The sequence below is a fragment of the Archocentrus centrarchus genome, chromosome 4, assembly GCF_007364275.1.
Source record: "Archocentrus centrarchus isolate MPI-CPG fArcCen1 chromosome 4, fArcCen1, whole genome shotgun sequence".
Classification (NCBI taxonomy): domain Eukaryota; kingdom Metazoa; phylum Chordata; class Actinopteri; order Cichliformes; family Cichlidae; genus Archocentrus; species Archocentrus centrarchus.
In genome coordinates, this window is record NC_044349.1 from 20,218,475 (window position 1) to 20,238,428 (window position 19,954).

At 39.1% G+C, this 19,954-nt stretch overlaps 1 protein-coding gene across 1 annotated transcript; it reads left to right on the plus strand.

Annotated features, from left to right (window-relative positions):
* Positions 1 to 78: 78 nt before the first annotated feature.
* On the plus strand, positions 79 to 13,417 carry matk (megakaryocyte-associated tyrosine kinase). Its single transcript, XM_030726858.1, has 13 exons — positions 79 to 312; positions 516 to 556; positions 2,054 to 2,167; positions 2,278 to 2,393; positions 2,769 to 2,988; positions 4,806 to 4,899; positions 5,056 to 5,121; positions 5,230 to 5,329; positions 5,537 to 5,621; positions 7,268 to 7,341; positions 7,510 to 7,705; positions 8,050 to 8,136; positions 11,578 to 13,417. Exons 2-13 carry the CDS (start codon positions 548 to 550, stop codon positions 11,791 to 11,793), a joined length of 1,377 nt encoding a protein of 458 aa, XP_030582718.1. The 5' UTR covers positions 79 to 312; positions 516 to 547; the 3' UTR covers positions 11,794 to 13,417.
* The last annotated feature ends 6,537 nt before the right edge of the window (positions 13,418 to 19,954 follow it).

The following is a 19,954-nucleotide window of genomic DNA, read 5'->3' on the forward strand; positions in this document are numbered from 1 at the left end:
TATGAAGAAACACAGTGATGTAATAAACGACACATGGGCGTCATTTCTCACGTCGCCTCACTTTCCTAAGTACTGAGGAAGTGGTTGACGCGGACATCGGCGCGCACCACCGCGGGCGCTCCAAGCCTCCGAGGTATGAATAATGAAGAGAAGCGGCTGCTGGCGGGTGGCAAACAATGAAGAAATTCGGCAAAAAATGAGCCACAGAAACACTACTTGCTGAGGAGGTTTGAAGTCGTCGTCGTCGTATTGGTGTTTTCTGTCGGCTGTCCCGAGGAGAGAGGCTGTCGGCATTTTCAGAAAGAGCCGCAGGTATTGAAACATTTATGTCGACGAGGACGCAGACTGAGCGAGCTGCCTGGGCGTTCATATTCTGGCTTTTTTTTTTTTTTTACTTTCTGCGACAGGAGCAGGCTTGTCCGATAGCAGCTTTGATTTATGCTAATTTTGTATATGTTTTATTTTGTTTATGTTAACTGGTTGTTTAGAGACATTTTTTTCTCTCTCTTGGCCAGGTGTTCAAAGAATTATCCAGACAGACCTGCTGATGGCAAAGGTACGAACTGCAGATGTGCACAGCTGCTGAAGTAGCTGCTGAATCTAGTAAATTTACTGAAGTAGTAAATTCACTAGATTTGTAATGACTTAAGGCGTGAGAAAGTATTAATTACTAAAGGAAAACCTCATGAACTAAAGGGGACATGCGTGGATTTACAGGATCTCATTCCTTAATGCAAATTTAAACCTCAATGTCAACTGACATTTGTTTACACGTAAACTCAGCGTGTTTCATAAAAGATAAAAAACTATGTGGGTCTACAATGTTTTAAGGCACTAAAAATAAAACTTTACAAAGAAATTAAAGGTAACACAGTTAACTGGCACCCTGTGTAGACACAGGTCTAACTACACCTGAATGTAGACACAGGTGTAATTGACCTCAAGTCAGCAGGCAGCTTGTTTCAAAGAAGAGGACCACAGTAACTGAAAGCACCTTCAGCACACTTGAATCTAATTGTGGGAAATGTTAAAAGCTTTGCACCTGATGACCCAAGAGGTCTGACTGGGTTGTAGACACTCAGCACTCAAAGATGCATTTGGGAACCAAACCACAGAGAGCTTTATGAACTTAATGGAATTTTAAAGGTAATTCTGTAATGAAATGGGAGCCGGAGAAGACACTTCAATGCTGGGTTAATGTGTTCACATTTCTGTGTACGTGTAAGGATTCTGGACAATGCCATGCTTTGAATAATACTGCAAATGGAGCGTTCTAGTAGGCTAACCCGCAAAGACCAGTTTCTCAGAGTCAAGTTTCAGAGAATAACGAGAAAGATTTCCATCTTGTCTCTGTTCAGATTGTTGCTCTTCCTGTGAGCTGCAGACTTGACTCTGAAGATGCCATAGATGAGTCCAGAATCACAGTGCATTAATGGCTCTATTGTTCATGTATTAAGGCACATGTGATATGCTATTGATTCATGTATGTTCCTGATATTTGAAAAGGTTTTACACTGATTAATGCATTAACTCTTGATCTTTTATCTACATTACCATGAAATGTTACTAGAAATAATGCTCATATTTGACAAAAAATTACAACAAATCTGTGAGAACTTAATTAGCAAGCTATCATATTGCTATGGCAATTTAAATAAGGTATATAAAACAGTATTATGTTAGTGTAATGCACAATGAATGGCAGCAGCTAGTTGTTTTTGTAATAACAGCTTTATTTCCTAATTATTTTCTACATTAGTCATTCTGCTGCTTGTCTATAAATCTGCAGTTAAAGGTGAAAAAAATTCTTCAAATGCTTTTTTTTTAATGCCCATATTCCTAACAGCCCCCCAAAAGCATCCGTTTACTGTGATCCATGATAAATATAAACATGTTCAACTCCTAAACCAACAAACAGTGAGGGGGGAAATGTTTGGTTAGATATGAATGCATGCAAATTTTTGCAAATAAAGATCAATAATTGTTGTATCAAAGTATGACTCTGTTCGTCCTCACAGCTATGGACCAATGCCTTTCTCCTTTACCTCCTCAGATGGGTTGGGCTGCTGGTACTCAATGTGTAGCCAAAGGGGATCACAAGAAACCCAAACCTGGAGAACTGTTGTACCACAAAGGAGACATCCTCACTATTGTTGACACAAGCATGGTACGTTCACTCAGCGTTATATTTTGCAGAAGCTGCAGAGCTATAGAGGGTTTTTGTTTGCAGTCAATAAGAGACTCACACTAATATAAGCAGACTTTGCTCTTTTCTAGAAGAAGGGATATTACAAGGCCAGACACAACACCACAGGAGAAGAAGGATTCATTAATGCCACCAGTGTGCGTGAAAGAGAGGCTCTGCGAGTCAACCCCAGCCTCAGCCTCATGCCGTAAGTCCCCTTGTTTGTCTCTCACATGAAATTGTTGTGGCCTCATGTGAGTGTGTTTTCCCCTATGTTTTCACAGTGATCACATGCCATGCCATGTGATCACTGTGTGTCTCCTTATTTAGTTGCTATTGTGGTCAGCCTTTAAAATTAAACTTGAGGTCACATGGTGCAGACTTGCAAACAAACGCTACATTGGGATTATTCACACTGAGTTCCTGTTTCACAGATGTTAACAGCCGAATATTTGATAAATTTATGTATCCACTTCCTGCCTGTTGAGTGATTTAAAAATGTCACATCTGATGTTGTGTTCATAAAAAGAGATTAGTTTGACGTACATATTTATGTGACTCAGCATGCGTTGTCTTCCGTCAGCTGGTTCCATGGAAAGATCTCTGGTCCTGAGGCAGTGTCTAAGCTACAGCCGGCTGAGGATGGCCTTTTCCTGGTGCGAGAGAGTATCCGTCATCCTGGCGACTACGTCCTGTGTGTTAGCGTCTCTGGAGAGGTCATTCACTATAGGGTGATTTATCAGGACAACAAGCTGACCATCGACAAAATACAGTATTTCTACAATCTCATTGATATGATAGAGGTAGGAGAAAATGAGCTCACAGGACACATTTCAATTCATACTAAGTTGTGTAATTCGGAGCTATAAATATATTTGCTCTTCACTTAATGTAGTTTATTAAAGAACTGCACCTTCTAACAGATCCACTTGCACTCTCTGCACCATTTAGCCATTTAGAGCATCAGTTTTGAAGATTCAAGATCACTTAGTTATCATTATGCAATACAAGGTTGCACAGCTGGAAGTACAGATCCAGTCCCTCAAAGTGCACGGAGAATTAAAATTGCCTTTCGAGGTTCAAATAGTATATTATCCTTTTGGAATGATCTCAGTGACAGCGTAACAGTCCACCTCAAAATTCAATTCAACTGTATCCTCCTTGCCCCCAAGGGAAAGGAAAGTCACCTGACTGGCTTAGCTTTTAGTTACTGATTTTTTTTTTTCTCCTGAAAATCTGGATTATTTTATCACTCCAGGCCTTTACTTTTCAGAATAAAGAGCCTGCTCCTGAGCAAAAAAAGTGGTGTTATTAATGTACTGATGTTCAGTAGGTTTAAGTAGGTTTTAGTGTACACTCCTAGATTAGTAATGGCTAATTAGCTTTGAACACAAACTAAGGCTTATGGGAATGATGGCAAGAAAGAGGATTGCTATCAAAATCCTTCCAAAGGGGGAAAAGAATGCGTTTACCAAAATTCATTGCAGCTAAACCAATACGGTTTCTTATTTTCCATCGAAAAATGTAGGGATCACCAAAGATTGTCCAAACTAACCTGTGAAAAAGGCTCATGTGTGACATTACCTGTGTTTAAAGGATCCCAGACTGCAGGCTAAAATAGTTTAGCCATGAATACAACAGCCTGAAACCTCGTCAGTGACAGCAGTGGAAAAATATATTTAGTTCATGTGTCGAAATGAGGATGCAATAATGAAATTCAGCCCTTTTATGGTTTATCAGTATTCGTCCTGTCTTTGTGTGAGGTTGCAGTCACAGTTTAGAGATAGACTCCACAGAGATGGCAGCTCTTGTTCAGCAGCTTATCAAAGAGCTACAGATGGCTCCATGCCTGAGTCAGACTGGCTGAGTTACTCCTGCAGGGAAGCAGAGGAAGGACAGCCAAATATTTGAAGAAGAAGAAGAAGAAGAAACAGCCTTTATTGTCCCACAGAGGGGAAATTTGGGTGTAACAGCAGCCGCAGTTATTATAAATATAAGTAAAAATATAATAATTCACACTATTAAGAAAAGAATATAAATATAAATAAATAAAAAAATAAATAAATATTTGAGCTGGATTGTTTGTCCAGTGTGTGTGTGGACCACTGACAAGACAAAACAGGCAGAACAAATGTGTCACAATAAATGTGATTTTTTTTAAAAATATATATATCTGAGAAATATATATAGTGTGTTATATGTAGTAGTATATGTATAATAAGATTTTGAATTTAATATTGTGGTTAAATTCAGTGCTGCTTTTTGTGAAGTGCAGTTTTTGATGTCTTCTAATGTTATTTATAGGAATACCCTTTATCTTTTTGTACCTCAACCCACAGCTATGACAACATTTAGATTTCCTGAATACTAAAAAGGCTTGTTAAAATTTTTTTTTTTTAAATTTGCACAGCTCAAATAGTCTCAGTCAGAATTTAAGTGAGCTTGTTTTTCTGTTTAGAGCTAGAAAAAAAGTGAATAGCATGAGTTTTTAATGGTTCAGTAATTCAGAGATAAAGCAAGCATGATCACACAAGGGGTGGTGGTGGTGGTGGTGGGGGATAACGTAAAAAGCAATTAATAAAGAACTAATTGTGTTTACTGAATCTTTCCATCTTTGCAGTTCTATTCAAAGAACAAAGGCTCTATTGCTACAACACTCCTGAAACCCAAACAGAAACAGGGAACCAAGTCAGCTGAGTTGGAGCTGTCAAAAAGTAAGCTTAACATGATTGTGTGCCTCCAAAGAAAAAGAGGAGGGCTTCTTTGTAGAGACAAGTCATGTATGTGAATTATTTATAGTATTGATAATGGAAATATGTGAATAGAAATGTTTGGGAAGTTAATGTCATTTATGTATCTGTCCTTTTCAGATGGATGGCTGCTGGACATTGCGAAGCTCACTTTGGGAGAGAATATCGGCGAAGGGGAGTTTGGTGGTGAGTTTTCGGTTTTCATTTGTCTTTATAAAGCATCAGAAACAGCAAAGACTGCTGTTTGAGTCTGTTAAGGATGAGTAAACACTTTTTTTGATTGTCAACCCTCAGCTGTTTATGCAGGAGAGTACATGGGCCAGAGGGTGGCAGTGAAGATCATTAAATGTGATGTCACAGCTCAGGCATTCCTGCAGGAGACCACAGTTATGATGTGAGTCCCAAGATAATTTTCTTCATTTTGAGTGTTGCTGCAAATTCTGACAATACTGCTCCCCCCCCCCAAACCCCCCCCCCCCCCCCCCCCCCCCACTTCCAAGTTGTGTTATTTTAAATGTAATGCATCTGTATAAGCCTGCACTGGTATTTCTCATTATGCTGCTAAACCTGAATTGTTTTAACATGGATTCACTTCTTCCAGGAAGCTGCAGCATAAAAATCTGGTGCGGTTGTTGGGAGTCATCCTTCACAAAGGGCTTCACATTGTCACAGAGCTCATGACAAAGGTACAGCCAAGACACTTTATCACTTGCTGTTATTTTTATTAAGATACAATATGTATCATAAGATAAAATAACAGTAACATAGTGTAGATACAAATTTGTAATTGCAATTTATATAAGCACAGAAAAAATCTGTCCAAAGTGCTGTACAAAGCAAAAAAAGTTAATAAAATACTGTAAAATTACAAATTAATATAAAGAAAATCACTTAAGATATATATAAATAAAAAAATCACATAGAAAACATGCCCAGAATACAAAATAAGACAACAACCAACAGTCACAGATACTGTCAATAGGTCTTTAACCTGGATCTAAAAATGGCAAGCATTTGTAATAGACACAGGAAGCTGGTTCTACAGACATAAAGTTTGAGACAACAACAGGGAACATGAAATAAGAGTTTATCACTAAATCTAAGAGATCTAGGGATGTGTGCAAAGGTGAATAAGAGAGGTAACATAGGTGTGTGTGGGTGGTGGGGATTACTGAGAGCTTTAAAAATCATGAATAAAATCTTGAACCAAATTCAAAAAATGGACAGGAAGCCAGTGAAGTGATATGATCTCATTTCCTAGCACCAGTTAAAAGTCTAGCTGCAGCATTTTGAACTAATTAGAGATGAGATAGCAACTGCTGAGGGAGACCAGCAGTGAATTACAAAAGTCAAGCCTAGATAAAGCAAAGACACGAACTACTTGTAAATAAATATTGAGCAATAATAAAGCTATACTCAGCAAGACTGTATAAAATATAGGAAGTAAAACCCTATTTCACTTTGTCTGGCCAAAATACAAAATCCACAATATGTGTCTCTGGTGGGGAGCTGCAGTGTGCTTTTTCATGAACCATCTCAGTGATTAATATGTTGGCATTTCATTTTGAGGCCTTGTTACTGTAAATCAGCCATTCCCAAAGTCAGGAGTGCTGCGGCCCACCTAAAAACCAGAAAATCCCATGGTGCCCAGCCAATCTTAAATCTTCACTCCTATCAAAATACAAGAGAAAATATTTCCTTAAAAATTTTATTCAAAAACATAAAAAGCACAGGCTGTTGGCTATAAATTACTAATGCTACCCAGACATATGTAAAGTGCTAATGCCAATATGTGACCCACTTGTCACTGGGATTCCAAACTAAAACCTCCTATTACCAGTTTGAATTCACTTAAAATATATATATATATATATAAATAAATGTAACTGTGCATACTTGTAATTTCAAGCTGAATTTCTGTTATTACTGCAGCCCATCTGCAGTATCTTAGCAGCCCACCGGGGGGCCCCAGGCCACACTTTGGAAATCACTGCTGTATATAAAAAGCTGGGCTAAGCTGTTAAAGATAAATGTGCTGCAAAAAGCTTTTTCAGCAGCTTCATCAGCAGATAGTGAGGAAAGTATTTTTTTAATATAAAAATTTGATTCATTTGATTATAGTTAGTTTAAAAAGATCTGACAGTAAAATGTCTTGCTGACATTTTGAATTGCTAAAATGGAGCCTTAGAATGAATCTTTCTCCAATAATGAATGGGTATATTTGGATATATGGTTATAATATGAACTTAAATGCTTTGTTTAGCTTGATTTTTTGGGGGGGGGGGGGGGGGGGGTTACACAGTGAATGTCATAATTTGTTTGTGTGTTGCAGGGAAACCTTGTTAACTTTCTCAGGACAAGAGGGCGGTCAGTTGTAAACTCTGTTCAACTGCTTCGCTTTGCCCTGTGAGTCTGAATGTCAAAAATGACTTTTGATTAAGAGAATCTATAGAGTGTTCACATTAGTACATTGGTTTTTATTGGTGGACAGAATCTAAATCAGTCTACTTTACAGTGTATGTTTAATAGTGTGTTTTTAATTGCATTTTTCTGTATGTGCATCTTTGTGGTTAGTGACGTGTGTGAAGGGATGGAGTACCTGGAGTCAAAGAAGCTGGTTCATAGAGATTTGGCAGCTCGTAATGTCCTAGTTTCTGATGACAATGTGGCCAAGGTGAGCGACTTCGGCCTAACCAAAATGGATTCCAAGGTGCCAGATAAAGCCAAACTGCCGGTGAAATGGACGGCACCTGAAGCTCTGAAGAAAGAGGTCAGTTTAAGGAACCACTACGCCCGTCCTTTAACTGTTTTTTTTTTTTTTTTTTGTATTTATATCAGGAGCCTATAAACATATTGACATCCTATATTAAGTCACCGATTGCTCGTGATTTTTAGTATTTAATGGTCAGCTAAATGCTCCAAAATGTTGTCTAATTTGTTTTGAAGGTCTGATTTAGTAATCAGTGAATCATAGTAATCTAATCAAAGTGCAGAGAGGTTTCACCAAAGTCTGCAAAGCCTGTCAGTCACCCAAGAGAGGGGAAAAATATTTAGCAAGCATCTCCTATTAAAAAGCGATTTCACATTTTGCACATATTTGTCCTCATCCTGCAGAAATTCTCCACAAAGTCGGATGTTTGGAGTTATGGCGTTCTTCTGTGGGAGATCTTCTCATACGGCCGGCAGCCTTACCCCAAGATGGTATGTAGCACCAGTGCAGGGTACTATCAGTGTATATGTGTGTGGGTCAGTAGCCAAAGAGATGCTTTATAGATATGTCCTAATTCGCTTTTACACTGTGCACATAAAGTGATCTACACAGTGACTGGACAACAAGTCAAAAAAAAAATCTTTGTTCTCGGCTAGTTTACTTGCTGAACTTTTGTAGCAGAGGAAGCTGCTCCTTTCCTGTATTGTAAAGAGCAAACAGACTGTGAAAGGGAGGAACCTGCACTGCTTAAACACAGCCCTATTTATCACACTAATCCCTGTCAGGTAATATTTGATCCTCGACCTCTAAGGTGATTTGCATCTTGGCAGTTCAGTGAGGAAGGCAGGATCAGTAGGCTCAGGCAGCATTAAATGAAGGAACAGAGAGTACTCCATGGCCTCAGCTTCTCTTTTTCACTGCACTTCAGGTGGTGTCTTTTTAAATGCGTACGATTACCTACCAATTACACCTTGTTTAACATATACACGGCTTGATTGTTTAACTAAGTTTGTTTTCACCTCAGTTAAACACTGCATCTAATTACTTAACTGTTGGCAAACCGCAAACTGACAATGAGAAAAAAAGCCGTGCACATGTCTGTGTTTGTGTACACTACGTAGGGGACAAAAATCTGCTTACATGACACTCTGTGGTGACCAGCCTCCACTGTAAGGATGGGGTTTTTATAGCAGAGAGTAAAAGATTACATTTAAGGCTTGTTTACACTCAGGGTAGGTTAGGTTTAGGTTCAAGTTAGTAGTAGTCATGGTTATGGTCATAGTAAGTCTCCAGGAAAGTAAGTCAATAAAATGTCTTTAAAAACGAGGGAACCACAACTGTATGTGTTATGATAGCTATCATTTATTGTTTGTTGTATGTAACTGTTAATTGTTGTACTCTAACATTATGTATTGTCAGTCTGTAATAATACTAATAATAATAATAATAATGCAGGTCTTTGGAACAATAGTTTGGGGTTTGAATCCCAATCAGGGTATGCTTCCAGTAAGGCTCCTCAGGCTAGACCTCCTGGGAACAATAGTGAGCAGTATAGACATTATGAGCCAGCCCTCATAGAAGAGAGAAGTGTAACTGAACTAGATGATGCCAGCTAACAGATGCATTCACTGGCCTGTTTCCATCCAGGCTTTTATCCACTTAATGAATTTGTCATGAAATAACAAGTGAAGAAGCCTCAATCTGGCTTTGAAACTGCTTGTTAGTGAACTCTCCAGTTACTTCTGAGCCATTGAAAATGGGGCATAAAAAAGTAATATAAAAGTCATTGTAATTCCTAAACCATTAATGGAAATTTTTAGTTAAACCCCTTGAACTAAAACTGAAAGTCTGCACTTCAGTCACATCTTGATTGTTTCATTTTTAAGCCACTGTGGTGGTAGAAGTGTACAGAGGCAAACTACAAAAAAAAAAAAAAAAGTCTTTCTCCACCAAATTATGGACCTAAAAGGGGGGAAAAAAAAGTAGTTTTATATTATATATAGTGTAGCAGATGCCTTTGGTCCCTACGGGTTGTCTTCAGTAATGAAAGACAGGAAGTCCACACAATGGGCCTTTCATTTACACTGTTGACACACACACTGTACATTCCACCGTGTGCTTGCAGGCTTTGCCAAGCATGCAAAGCTCTCACCAGCAGTAAACAGTAACTCAAGCTACTTTCAGTGTCTCTCAGCTGTTGACTTCTCCTCGGAAGAAGGAGAAGCATGTGGTTGTTAGTCCCCTCTGACCTGCACAGAGAAGGGTAATTGGCTGATGCACTTCAGGTGTGCCACTTACCTCAGCTGGCACTACTCCCTAAATCCTTCTGCACCTAACCTCTACAGCTGAGCCTCAAACCCACACTCCACCCCCCACTCTGTCAGCAGCACAGTGTCTGTCCTAGAGTGTATTTTACTTTTAAATAATATCGGCATTTAAAAATGTGGGAAAACAAGGGATAAAATTGCTTTGCAGTCCCACATAAAGTGAGACAAGCTAGCAGTATGGAAATAGCATTTTACTCTTTAAGTCAGTCAAACTGTAGTTTTTCTTCTTTGTATCCATTCTCCATAATATCTCAGATTCTGAGCGCAATGTTGAACCAGTGAAAAGAAAAACTTGAATGCTTGACTTTTGCAGTGAGGGGATCTGGTGGCTCTTTAGTCTGTTCTTCCACTGAGCACTTTGTACTGCAAGCAATACAAAAGTTGCCCTGAAAAATCACCTTTATCCTGTGATGAAACATTTCTGTCGTGATAGGAGTGTTCTCTTTCAATAAGGTCCCCATCCAAAACATACAAAGAGTTGCTGAATGGTCTGATGTTTTTTTGTTTGTTTGTTTGTTTGTTTGTTTGTTTGTTTGTTTGTTTGTTTGTTTTGGTGGTGTCCCATCCTTCAGGAGAGATACAGAGGCTTGTAGGAACAATGCCCTGGCATACTGAAGCTGTTATGTGGACACATGGTGACCCGACACCACACTAAGGCACTTAATATAGAGCTTGTGATCCATCTGTAGCATTTTATGTTATTCAGTATAGAAACTTATGAGCCAAAATAATCAATGCTTCCCAGCATTGTTTATGTTCAGCCAGTTACCCCTCAGCCTGAAAGGCTGACTGGGTCACCCCCCTGCTACATAATAGAGGAAATGTATCATTGACCTTTTTTTAAATGTATTTTTTATTAATTTTTGAAATTTGAAATTTTGACATTTATGGTTTATTTATTTGGCCTTGTATGTAAACATGGCCTTAAGCGTTCTGTCAATATTGCTGCAGTTTGTAGTCAAATGATGATGAGGTTAGAAGGACTAACTCAAACAGTGCATAGATTTAAGTGTTTAATTTTATTTGTTGTTGTTGCCAAATACAAATAAGGAGAGTTGATGTGTTTGAATAGACCTTTGACCAATAACAGGCAGTGAAGTATCATCACAATTAGTCAGTCACTCTAGTAAGTCAGCTTTCATTTTTATTTCCATGGCAAATAACATATAAAAGCTAACATGTTATTGAGTTGAGTAGAATATTAGTCAGTAACCCCATGCTCATAAAGGAATGTCCAACTATAGTTTTTAACATGAGTATTCTCAGTGGTTCATATTTATTATGGTTTTAGCATTTCTTATTCCTGGTTCTTAATTAGCCATTTGCTTTTGGATCACAGTGAATAAAGTCACTATGGTTCATATGCACCCCATTAAGATCTACTGAGGCCTGTAATTATGCGTTCTAGAAGTTGTACTTTTGGGGGAACTGTACCACCTAAAGATCCTACTGCCAGGAGGCTGAGGGGCAGCACTGGTGGTCACCAGTATTTATTTAATTTTAATCTGCAGCAATGAATTTTAAAAACCTATTTAACTCACCTATTAGTCTGCTCAGATTATCAATTTCTTTATCAATCATTTTCCCATTGCTCCTCTGCTTCAGTCTCTGCAGGATGTGAAGGAGAAAGTAGAGGAAGGCTATCGCATGGAAGCTCCAGAGGACTGTCCCCCAAGTGTTTACTCACTAATGACGGTTTGCTGGGAGCAGGAGCCTCGGAAAAGACCTGGCTTTCACAAGCTGAGGGAGAAACTTGAACGAGAGATGGGAAAACTCAGCCCGGGCCATGGATCAAAGTCTCTTGATCAGAGCGGATCTTGATCCTAAATTACCACTCTGCAGGACAGGAAACACAGTACCAGCTGGACCATTACTACTCAAATTGTGACCCCTCTTTTCTGTTGGAGATACAAGACTTTCCTGAAGGAATAGACAAGGAACTCTGGTGATGAATGTATGTAATGCAAGTGAGAATATGGCTGGTGCCACGAATACACCAAACTTCACTTTTTTGGGTCTCTGTGTCCTAATACATCTGAAAAAGTACTGGGTAAAGTGCTATGAAACATTATACAAACATTTGTGTTCCACAGAGGATGAGTGACCTCAGTGATCCCTTAACTTTGCCTGTCACCCCAGCAGAAACACATTTGTGGTTTTGAGTAAATTGTCACAACAGCTGTTTGATAGATCACAATGATTTTTATGTTCCTCTCAGGATGGATTGTAATCATTTTGGTAAACCCTTAAAGCAACACTATACTTTTGCAGAGCAGTAGCAACAGGAGCCTTTGTGGCTGTGAGTGGTACTTGCAGGTTCCAGGGGCATTAATTTCTCCTGGGTTCTGAGTTTAATCAGGAAATGGTTGGATGGGCAAAATTGATCTTGTTTCTGATTTTTGGTAATCAGATTAATTCACCAGCTCATTCAGTGGAAGTTGCTGCACATGTGGGCTATAATAACATCAGTCATGAGTAGAGTACAGGTTTCATGTTCAGTCATGACTGAGATTTAGCATTCCTGAGTTACTCCTTTACCCGTCTGGCTACTTCATGGCCAACTCCAAGTTCCAAGAGGGTTTTGGGAGAATATGTTGGTTCCTTAGGAACAGGTACTTTGAGTCCACATTAAACAGATTTCACTGACCACTGTGAACGAGGACATCAGCTTTCAGGTTACATGTCCAATGGGGCACAAGCAGGTGACAAAAATCTGTGCAGGGAAGAGACTGACTCTAAAGTACCTGTAAGGGGCTTGTTCCCCATATAAAAAAAAAAACATCTAGCCAGACTGGAAGTTTGGTACAGTAGGACAAGGGGGTAACTTGAATCAAAGAAGGAGCCAAGTATATCAAGTGTTTTTTGTTTTTTTTTAATGGGTACCTTTGGAGATTTTTGAGAAATTATACAAATTATACTGTATTAAGTAACTAAATAGCTTTGGGGTAGTTGAGGAGTAGACAAACAGTGTAATAACACTAGGTTGGGGTGCAGGCTGTTATATGCTTCAATTATTGTTACAGGTGAATATAGCTTTCAAATGGAGCCGTTTTGGCCGGCTCTCCTATTCAGATGCAGTTTAAGATGGTTTTTCTTCAGTCTTAACATGTTTATTTTACATTGAAAAGGTAAGGGTAACAGAAGAATTCCAAAAGTCAAATTGAACAACAAGAGCAGGAATGTCTTAAAAAAACAAAAAGCAAAACTGTAACTTAGCCTTCAGGTTTATCCCCTCTAACTGAAAGGGCATGCCAAAGCTCCTCTCTTTGGAACCTATCTCCACCTGTAAACGCAGCTCAAGCATACTACCCATAGTGTAGATACTGCTAAAGGACTGAAAACATTTTCAAGTGCATATGTTTATGACAAAGTCTATTTATTGCAGTGCACATATCACCTGTTTCACACCCTGTGATTGTCCTCTGCTTTTATTTAAACTGAAAAAAAAAAAAAAAAAAGATTTCTTGGTATTACTAAAGCAAATCTTACAGGAAAATGAAGCCTCTTTTTGGACTGTTGCTGTGTCACATGACCGAATTAAAGATGTCATTTGATTTAAGTCTTGGTAAGCCTGGTATTGTCCCAAGAGACAAACCACAAATTGAGGCTTGATCCTAGGTCTCTTGTTATCCTTGTTATCCTACGCGATTTGTTCAATCTGCTCTGTGTAACGGGATGAGCAGCAATTTTCTGCGAAAGGATTTAGAAATGAAGTGAATGTTAAAAAAGAAAATAAAGTAAAAATTTGCTTCCTTTGCTGAGGATGAGTTATACATTAATCAGTGAAGGTTGTTTTTGTTTTGTTTTTTTGTTTTGTTTTAAAAAATATAGTTGTTTTTCTGCCCTTGTGCATGTGCAGGTGTGACAAAGTTTTCATCCAGGTACCCATATGTCGTTGGGTGAGCTGATACGTTTTTCTCAGAGAACCTAATGCTTTCTAAGGTGCACGTTCTACTAACACTTAGCCAACAGCTAATCTGCTGAAACAGACTTGATACGGCTTTCAGCTGTTCCACGATAGGCAGTGGTAGGCACACGATACGATGCAGTCCCATGTTTTTGTTTCTAACTCTAACCCTTGCACATCACTGTGAGACTGAAGTGTTGCCTTTCAGCTTTGCAGAGTATGTTTTTTATATGTATATAAAATATGTGTCATACCACAGCAAAACATTTCTGGGGGCCTCAGATTTGCTGCATGTATGTAATGTTTTGTCAGCTGTGTTGTGTTAAGCACTAAAGGAAATTGTTTGCCGAGCTGACGCAATACTTGACTTTTCTGTTTAGCTAAGCTAACTAAATTAATAGCTTTCAGTCAGTTGCTACCTTCCACAAACGTGTTTGCACAGTGTGTATGGATTCATCAATGTTTTCTAACATACATCCCAAACAAATTTAGAACTGCCACAGGCCATGGGTATTCACAAATATAACACAAATAGTTGAACCAAATAATAATATTTATAATAATAATCACAGATGTTCTTTGCATTTAAATGAAATATACTTTAATGTACAATATTGATCATATCTCAGTTTCTTAGTTTTAAATGCTCAGCATGTTTGAACCAAATTTGTCTGAACGTTTGCACAGTTATTGCGGTGAGCTGCTCACAGATCAGTTGGTCTTTAAAGAAAATAATTAATTAATTACTTAAATTTTATGCATCAGCTTAGATGCACCTTTCTCCATGATACAAATCCAGATAAATGTATTTCCTTAAATTGGGGCACGGTCATATGCTGATTCAAAATACCAGGTGTGTGCCTATGAATTTAAAATAACTACGCTTCACCAAACACACCGATAACACACACACGGACGTTTCATGAATCCCCTGGTTCCATGTGTTAGTGAACGATGCCAGTCAAAGTTGAGCTTCTGCCCCACCCAACAATCTGTTACAGGTGCAGCAGTGTGAAAAGGGATCATGTGGACTGGCCTAAGAGGGTTTATCTTGGTGTGATTTAAGTGGATTGTGGTCAGTTCAGACAATCTAAGGTCAGAACCAAAGCACCAACCATAATAGGTATTAGACATAAGATGCTCTTCGTAGAAAACAGTATCATCCTGGCAGCTACACATTCTTGGAAAACGACTTTTCTCCGCAGTTAACTATAACCCCATTAATTCCAGCTGTGTGCAATCAGACTAATTGATATGCTTTTAAAGTGAATGCCGTTGTTTGTGGTTCTGTGTGTTCGAACCTTTGTAGAGTTTAGGTTCATATTTTTGGAAATATTTGCAACATTTTAACTACAACAAAACATTTCCATAGAAGTTTTTGTGCTACTTTAACTGAGTGAAGGACAGGCCCTTCTTCACTTTCACTGTGAGCCCCTTTGTTATTCTGTGGATCTGTCCATCCTTCAGTTGGCTGGTTCATATCAGAAGTGCCAAAAGGGAAACTCTTGAGATCTTTGTGGTTTGGGATAAATATCCATCATTCTGGATGTGTTTCAGAAACTCTGGTGATTCCCATCACTTTTCATCCAGTGGAGCTACTTCAGTAGCTTAGGAAAACCCTGAAGTGCACAAGTACACGCAAACCCAAGACCCGTTTAAGTGTTCTGCAACTATTATTAATGCACCTGTCTAAATGTCTTACTTTTGTGGTCTTACAAGGTGAGGCTCCCACCTTCGTCGTTGATCTGCTCCGCCGCTATTCTCCAAGCCGGATTCTTAGGCCCTCAGATAGTGGTTGCCTTGAGATCCCATGTACCTGTCTGAAAGCTAAGGAGGATTGTGCATTCCAATTCTTAGCTCTAAAACTCTGTGGCAACTTTGAAAAAACAGCTTGAAATTCACCTGTTCAGACAGGCATTTGGGTAGTGTTTTGTGTTCTGTGTCGTTTTACTGGTTCATACATGTTCATTTTGACCTTGCACAAGCTGATTTTTATTGATACCACCGTAAAGTAGTTTGTAACTGGTTTCTTGTCTTGAAAAATGCTATATAAATACACTTTATTTACTTTCTACATATGGTTAAAAGCAGAAATGAGTCTGAGAGCAGTCTGCTCTCAGACTCATTTCTGCTTTCAGTATACACCTACACAGCTTTTCAACAACAGCTGTTTTCTACTTTGTTAGCCAAGTAGTTGAGTGTTACAAATATTACATCACTGGATCAATAGTCTGGCCTGAACGTCTGCCATCCACGAACTACCTAAAGACCGTCATAGTACACAGTAGTAGTAGTAAACCAGAGCATCTAAGAAGCTCAAGCTTAACACAGTCTCTATGCGTCATGAAGTTGCATTTGCTTTTGAACATTTAATTGCTCCAGAAAACGTAAATGAGCTTTTCTCACATTTGTCTTTGTAATGGCCTTACTCATTGTGTAATTATTTCTTTGCACACACTTCCAAAGAGGACGATTCCCACGTCACCCTTCAGAGATGACAAAGTTTAGTTTTTTTTGTTTGTTTTTTTTTTTATCACTTCCTTTTTCAAATTCTGCAAAAACTTCCAACACTGACTTTTCCCCCCTTCCTTGTAGACACTGTTTGTGCATCACTGCTGCACAGTGGAACAAAGCAACACTTCTCCAGCTTTGCAGTAAAATTTGCTTTGTCTTTCCGCCAAGCAGATGCAAAGGTTTCATACAGATAAAAAGTAGATTGTTGCAACATGTTGATGTTTTGCTGCTGTCAGTCATTATATCGGTTAACATGAGAAATCTGGATAAGCCTGTGCTTATCCTGTGACGAGGGCAGCTGTAATTCAATTATGAAAGTAAGGTTAAGAGTAGCGTCTGTCTCTTGGGAAGAGCCTAACAGTAGAGGTACTTGCGTGACAAGGATGTTGACTGATTAAAACAGGTATATTGTACGGGTGAGATGTGGCTAAGGGTAGACGATGGGCGATATTGTGTGGTATCTTTGGCCCTTCTCAACACAGGAGTTTACTAAGTAGGAAAGGTCCAACAAAACATGCATTTTAAGGAGTAAACTAGCACATTCAGCTGTTTTGGAAGAAGAAAAAGCCAGAGTGTAAGTAATGGCCTAAACAGTGTGTTTAGGGCTACAATTGTTAGCATTCCTAGCTAACTAGTCATAGTAACTGTGCATGGCAAAGGAGCTCATCACTAACTGACCAACGAATCAGAATTTAGAGTAACCTTAGTTTGCAGTCCCGTACCCCTAAAAGGACTTCATCATTTTGAAAGTGTTTTGTTTTCATTTTTAAAACAATTTGGGGGGGAATCATCTGGAAACCTCAATACTTGGATAGAGAGAGCACTTTACTGGTTCACTGAACTTAGCTCAATCAACTTGCTAAATGCAGGAGATAATGTCTACAGCAACAGTTTCCATTTTATCCAGTAAACATGACAGATGACATCTTAATATGATTGTGTGAAATACAGCTAGCTACATACCTGGCTTCATAGCTATAATATATATATATATATATATATATATATATATATATATATATATATACACACTCAAAAATAAATAAGTGAACACTTAATTTTTAATTTTAGCGTGAGTCTGAAGCCATCCTGCAAAGGGTTTGATGATTTTATGTTATCTCAGTGTTAGGCAGCACGTCAGTAAAGATTTTCAACTTGAACTTGTTTTAATCATGAAGATCCAGTGTATGGGTCAAGTGTTTTTTTTGAGGAGTGTACACATAGACATACACCGATCAACCATAACATTATGACCACTGACTGATGAAGTGGATAACATCGATTATTTCTTCATCATGGCAGCTCTTAGTGGGTGGGATATATTAGGGAGCAAGAGAACATTTTGTCCTCAAAATTGATGTGTTAGAAATTTTTTTAAAAAAAGTGCAAGCATAAGGATTTGAGCGAGTTTGATGAGCGTCAATTTGTGATTGCTAGATAACTGCATCAGAGCATCTCCAAAACTGCAGCTCTTGTGGAGTGTTCCCAGTCTGCAGTGGTGAGTATCTATCAAAAGTGGTCCAAGGAAGGAACGGTGGTGAACCAGTGACAGGGTCATGAGCAACCAAGGCTCACTGATGCAAGTGTAGAGCGAAGGCTGGCCCATGTGGGCCAATCCAACAGATGATGTACTGTAACTCAAACGACCAAAAAAGTTCTGATAGAAAGGTGTCAGAATACACAGTGCATTGCAGTTTGTTGCATATGGAGCTGAATAGCCACAGACTAGTCAGGGTGCCCATGCTGAACCCATGCTGAAAGTGCCAGCAATGGGCATGTGAGTATCAGAACTGGACCACGGAGCAATGGAAGAAGGTGGTCTGGTCTGATGAATAATGGTTTCTTTTACATCACATTGATGGCCAGGTGGATGTACATCGTTCATCCACGGGGAACACCTGGCACCAGGATGCACTATGTGAAGAAAGCAAGCCGGTGGAGGCAGTGTGATGCTTTGGGCAATGTTGTGCTGGGAAACTTGAGGTCCTGCCATCCATGCAGATGTTACTTTTACACATACCACCTACCTAAGCACCCTTTCATGGAAATGGTATTCTCTGGCTTCTGTCAGCAGGATAATGTACCCTGCCACAAAGCAAAAATGGATCAGCAATGGTTTGAGCAGTTGACTTCCCCACATCTGAATCCAACTGAACATCTGTGGGATGTGTTGGACAAACTGTGGAGGCCCCACCTTGCAACTTACAGGATGTAAAGGATCTGTTGCTAACATCTTGGTGCCAGATTGGCTGGTCATAATGTTATGCCTGATCGTGTGTATATATAGCCTCACAACTATGATCAGGTCCATGTAAACACTGAAAGCAAATAGCAATAGAGCTGATGTAACCATGTAAACAGTCAGCAGTTTTACAGATAGTGGAAGCATCACCAATGAAAGCCAGTCACAAAAGGGCGTTCTGAATATGTGTGTGTGTGTGTGTGTGTGTGTGCGTGTGTGTGTGTTAGGTGTAGTCTCTTTGCAGTCACATGACTTCACCCTTCCTGTGATACCACTTCCACACTCTTTCTGGTCCCCTTCCCTTCCCTCTTTTTGCCTCCTGTATTTCCCTTCCCCCCACCCCACCCCACCCCACCCCCACCCCACCTCACAAGCTGACACTGTTCATTTACACGTTAGCTGCTTTTACTTCTAATAGGATCAGGGGGACTTACACTGTCATCTGATAAAACTAAGCAGCTTGATAACTACACTGGCCCTTCTTAACCAATTTATGCTCAATCAGGATAACAGAGAAACTACGAAAAGGCAAAAATGTATTAACGTCCTTTAGGGATGAGTTGGCACTGTAGACTATCATTGGTATATAAGCTTGTTGGCAGCGAGAGTCACTCTGTCTGTACAGTGGTGATACTAATAGGAATAGTTCAGGGGAAAAAAATGTGCTGTTATTGTGCTGCAGTATTTAATTTATGGTCTTAAATTTATGTGATTATTTGTGCTGTTTAAAGGTGATTATCATAACTCTTCTATTTTAGTATTACACTGAAACTGAATCATTGCTTTCGCTTTGTTTAGATAAAAAACAATGACTTATGGACTGAAAACATACCTTTTCATTTTGTTAATGTGTTGGCTATAGCAGCAGTCCTTCACTGACCTGACAATCAGTGAAAACCTGCGTGTAATACGCTGCAGCGGCGGGGTTGCTTTTTCAGTGGTGTTAAAAGAAAATACCATAACATTACTGGAATTCACAGTGGACACTGTCACTCAAAATCAGTGCAGCTGAACATGACATATAATCTTTTTTCATCTACTCATTCTTCCTTGACAAAACCTACATTACCCACAGTGCAACTCTGCCTCTTCGTTATCCTGGTAGAGACTAAAAAGGGTTGATCGACTCACCTCTCTTTTACTCCAGATATATATATAAAGTGTGTAGCTGTACTTAAGTAGAGTTTTCAGGTCAGGTACCTGTATTTAGGTACAGGTACCTCGAGTGTTTATTTTTGACAGCTTTTTTACTCTTATTCTCGACATTTGAAGATAAATATTTGCAAAACATGCTTGTTACTTTAGTTTTAAAGCATTTC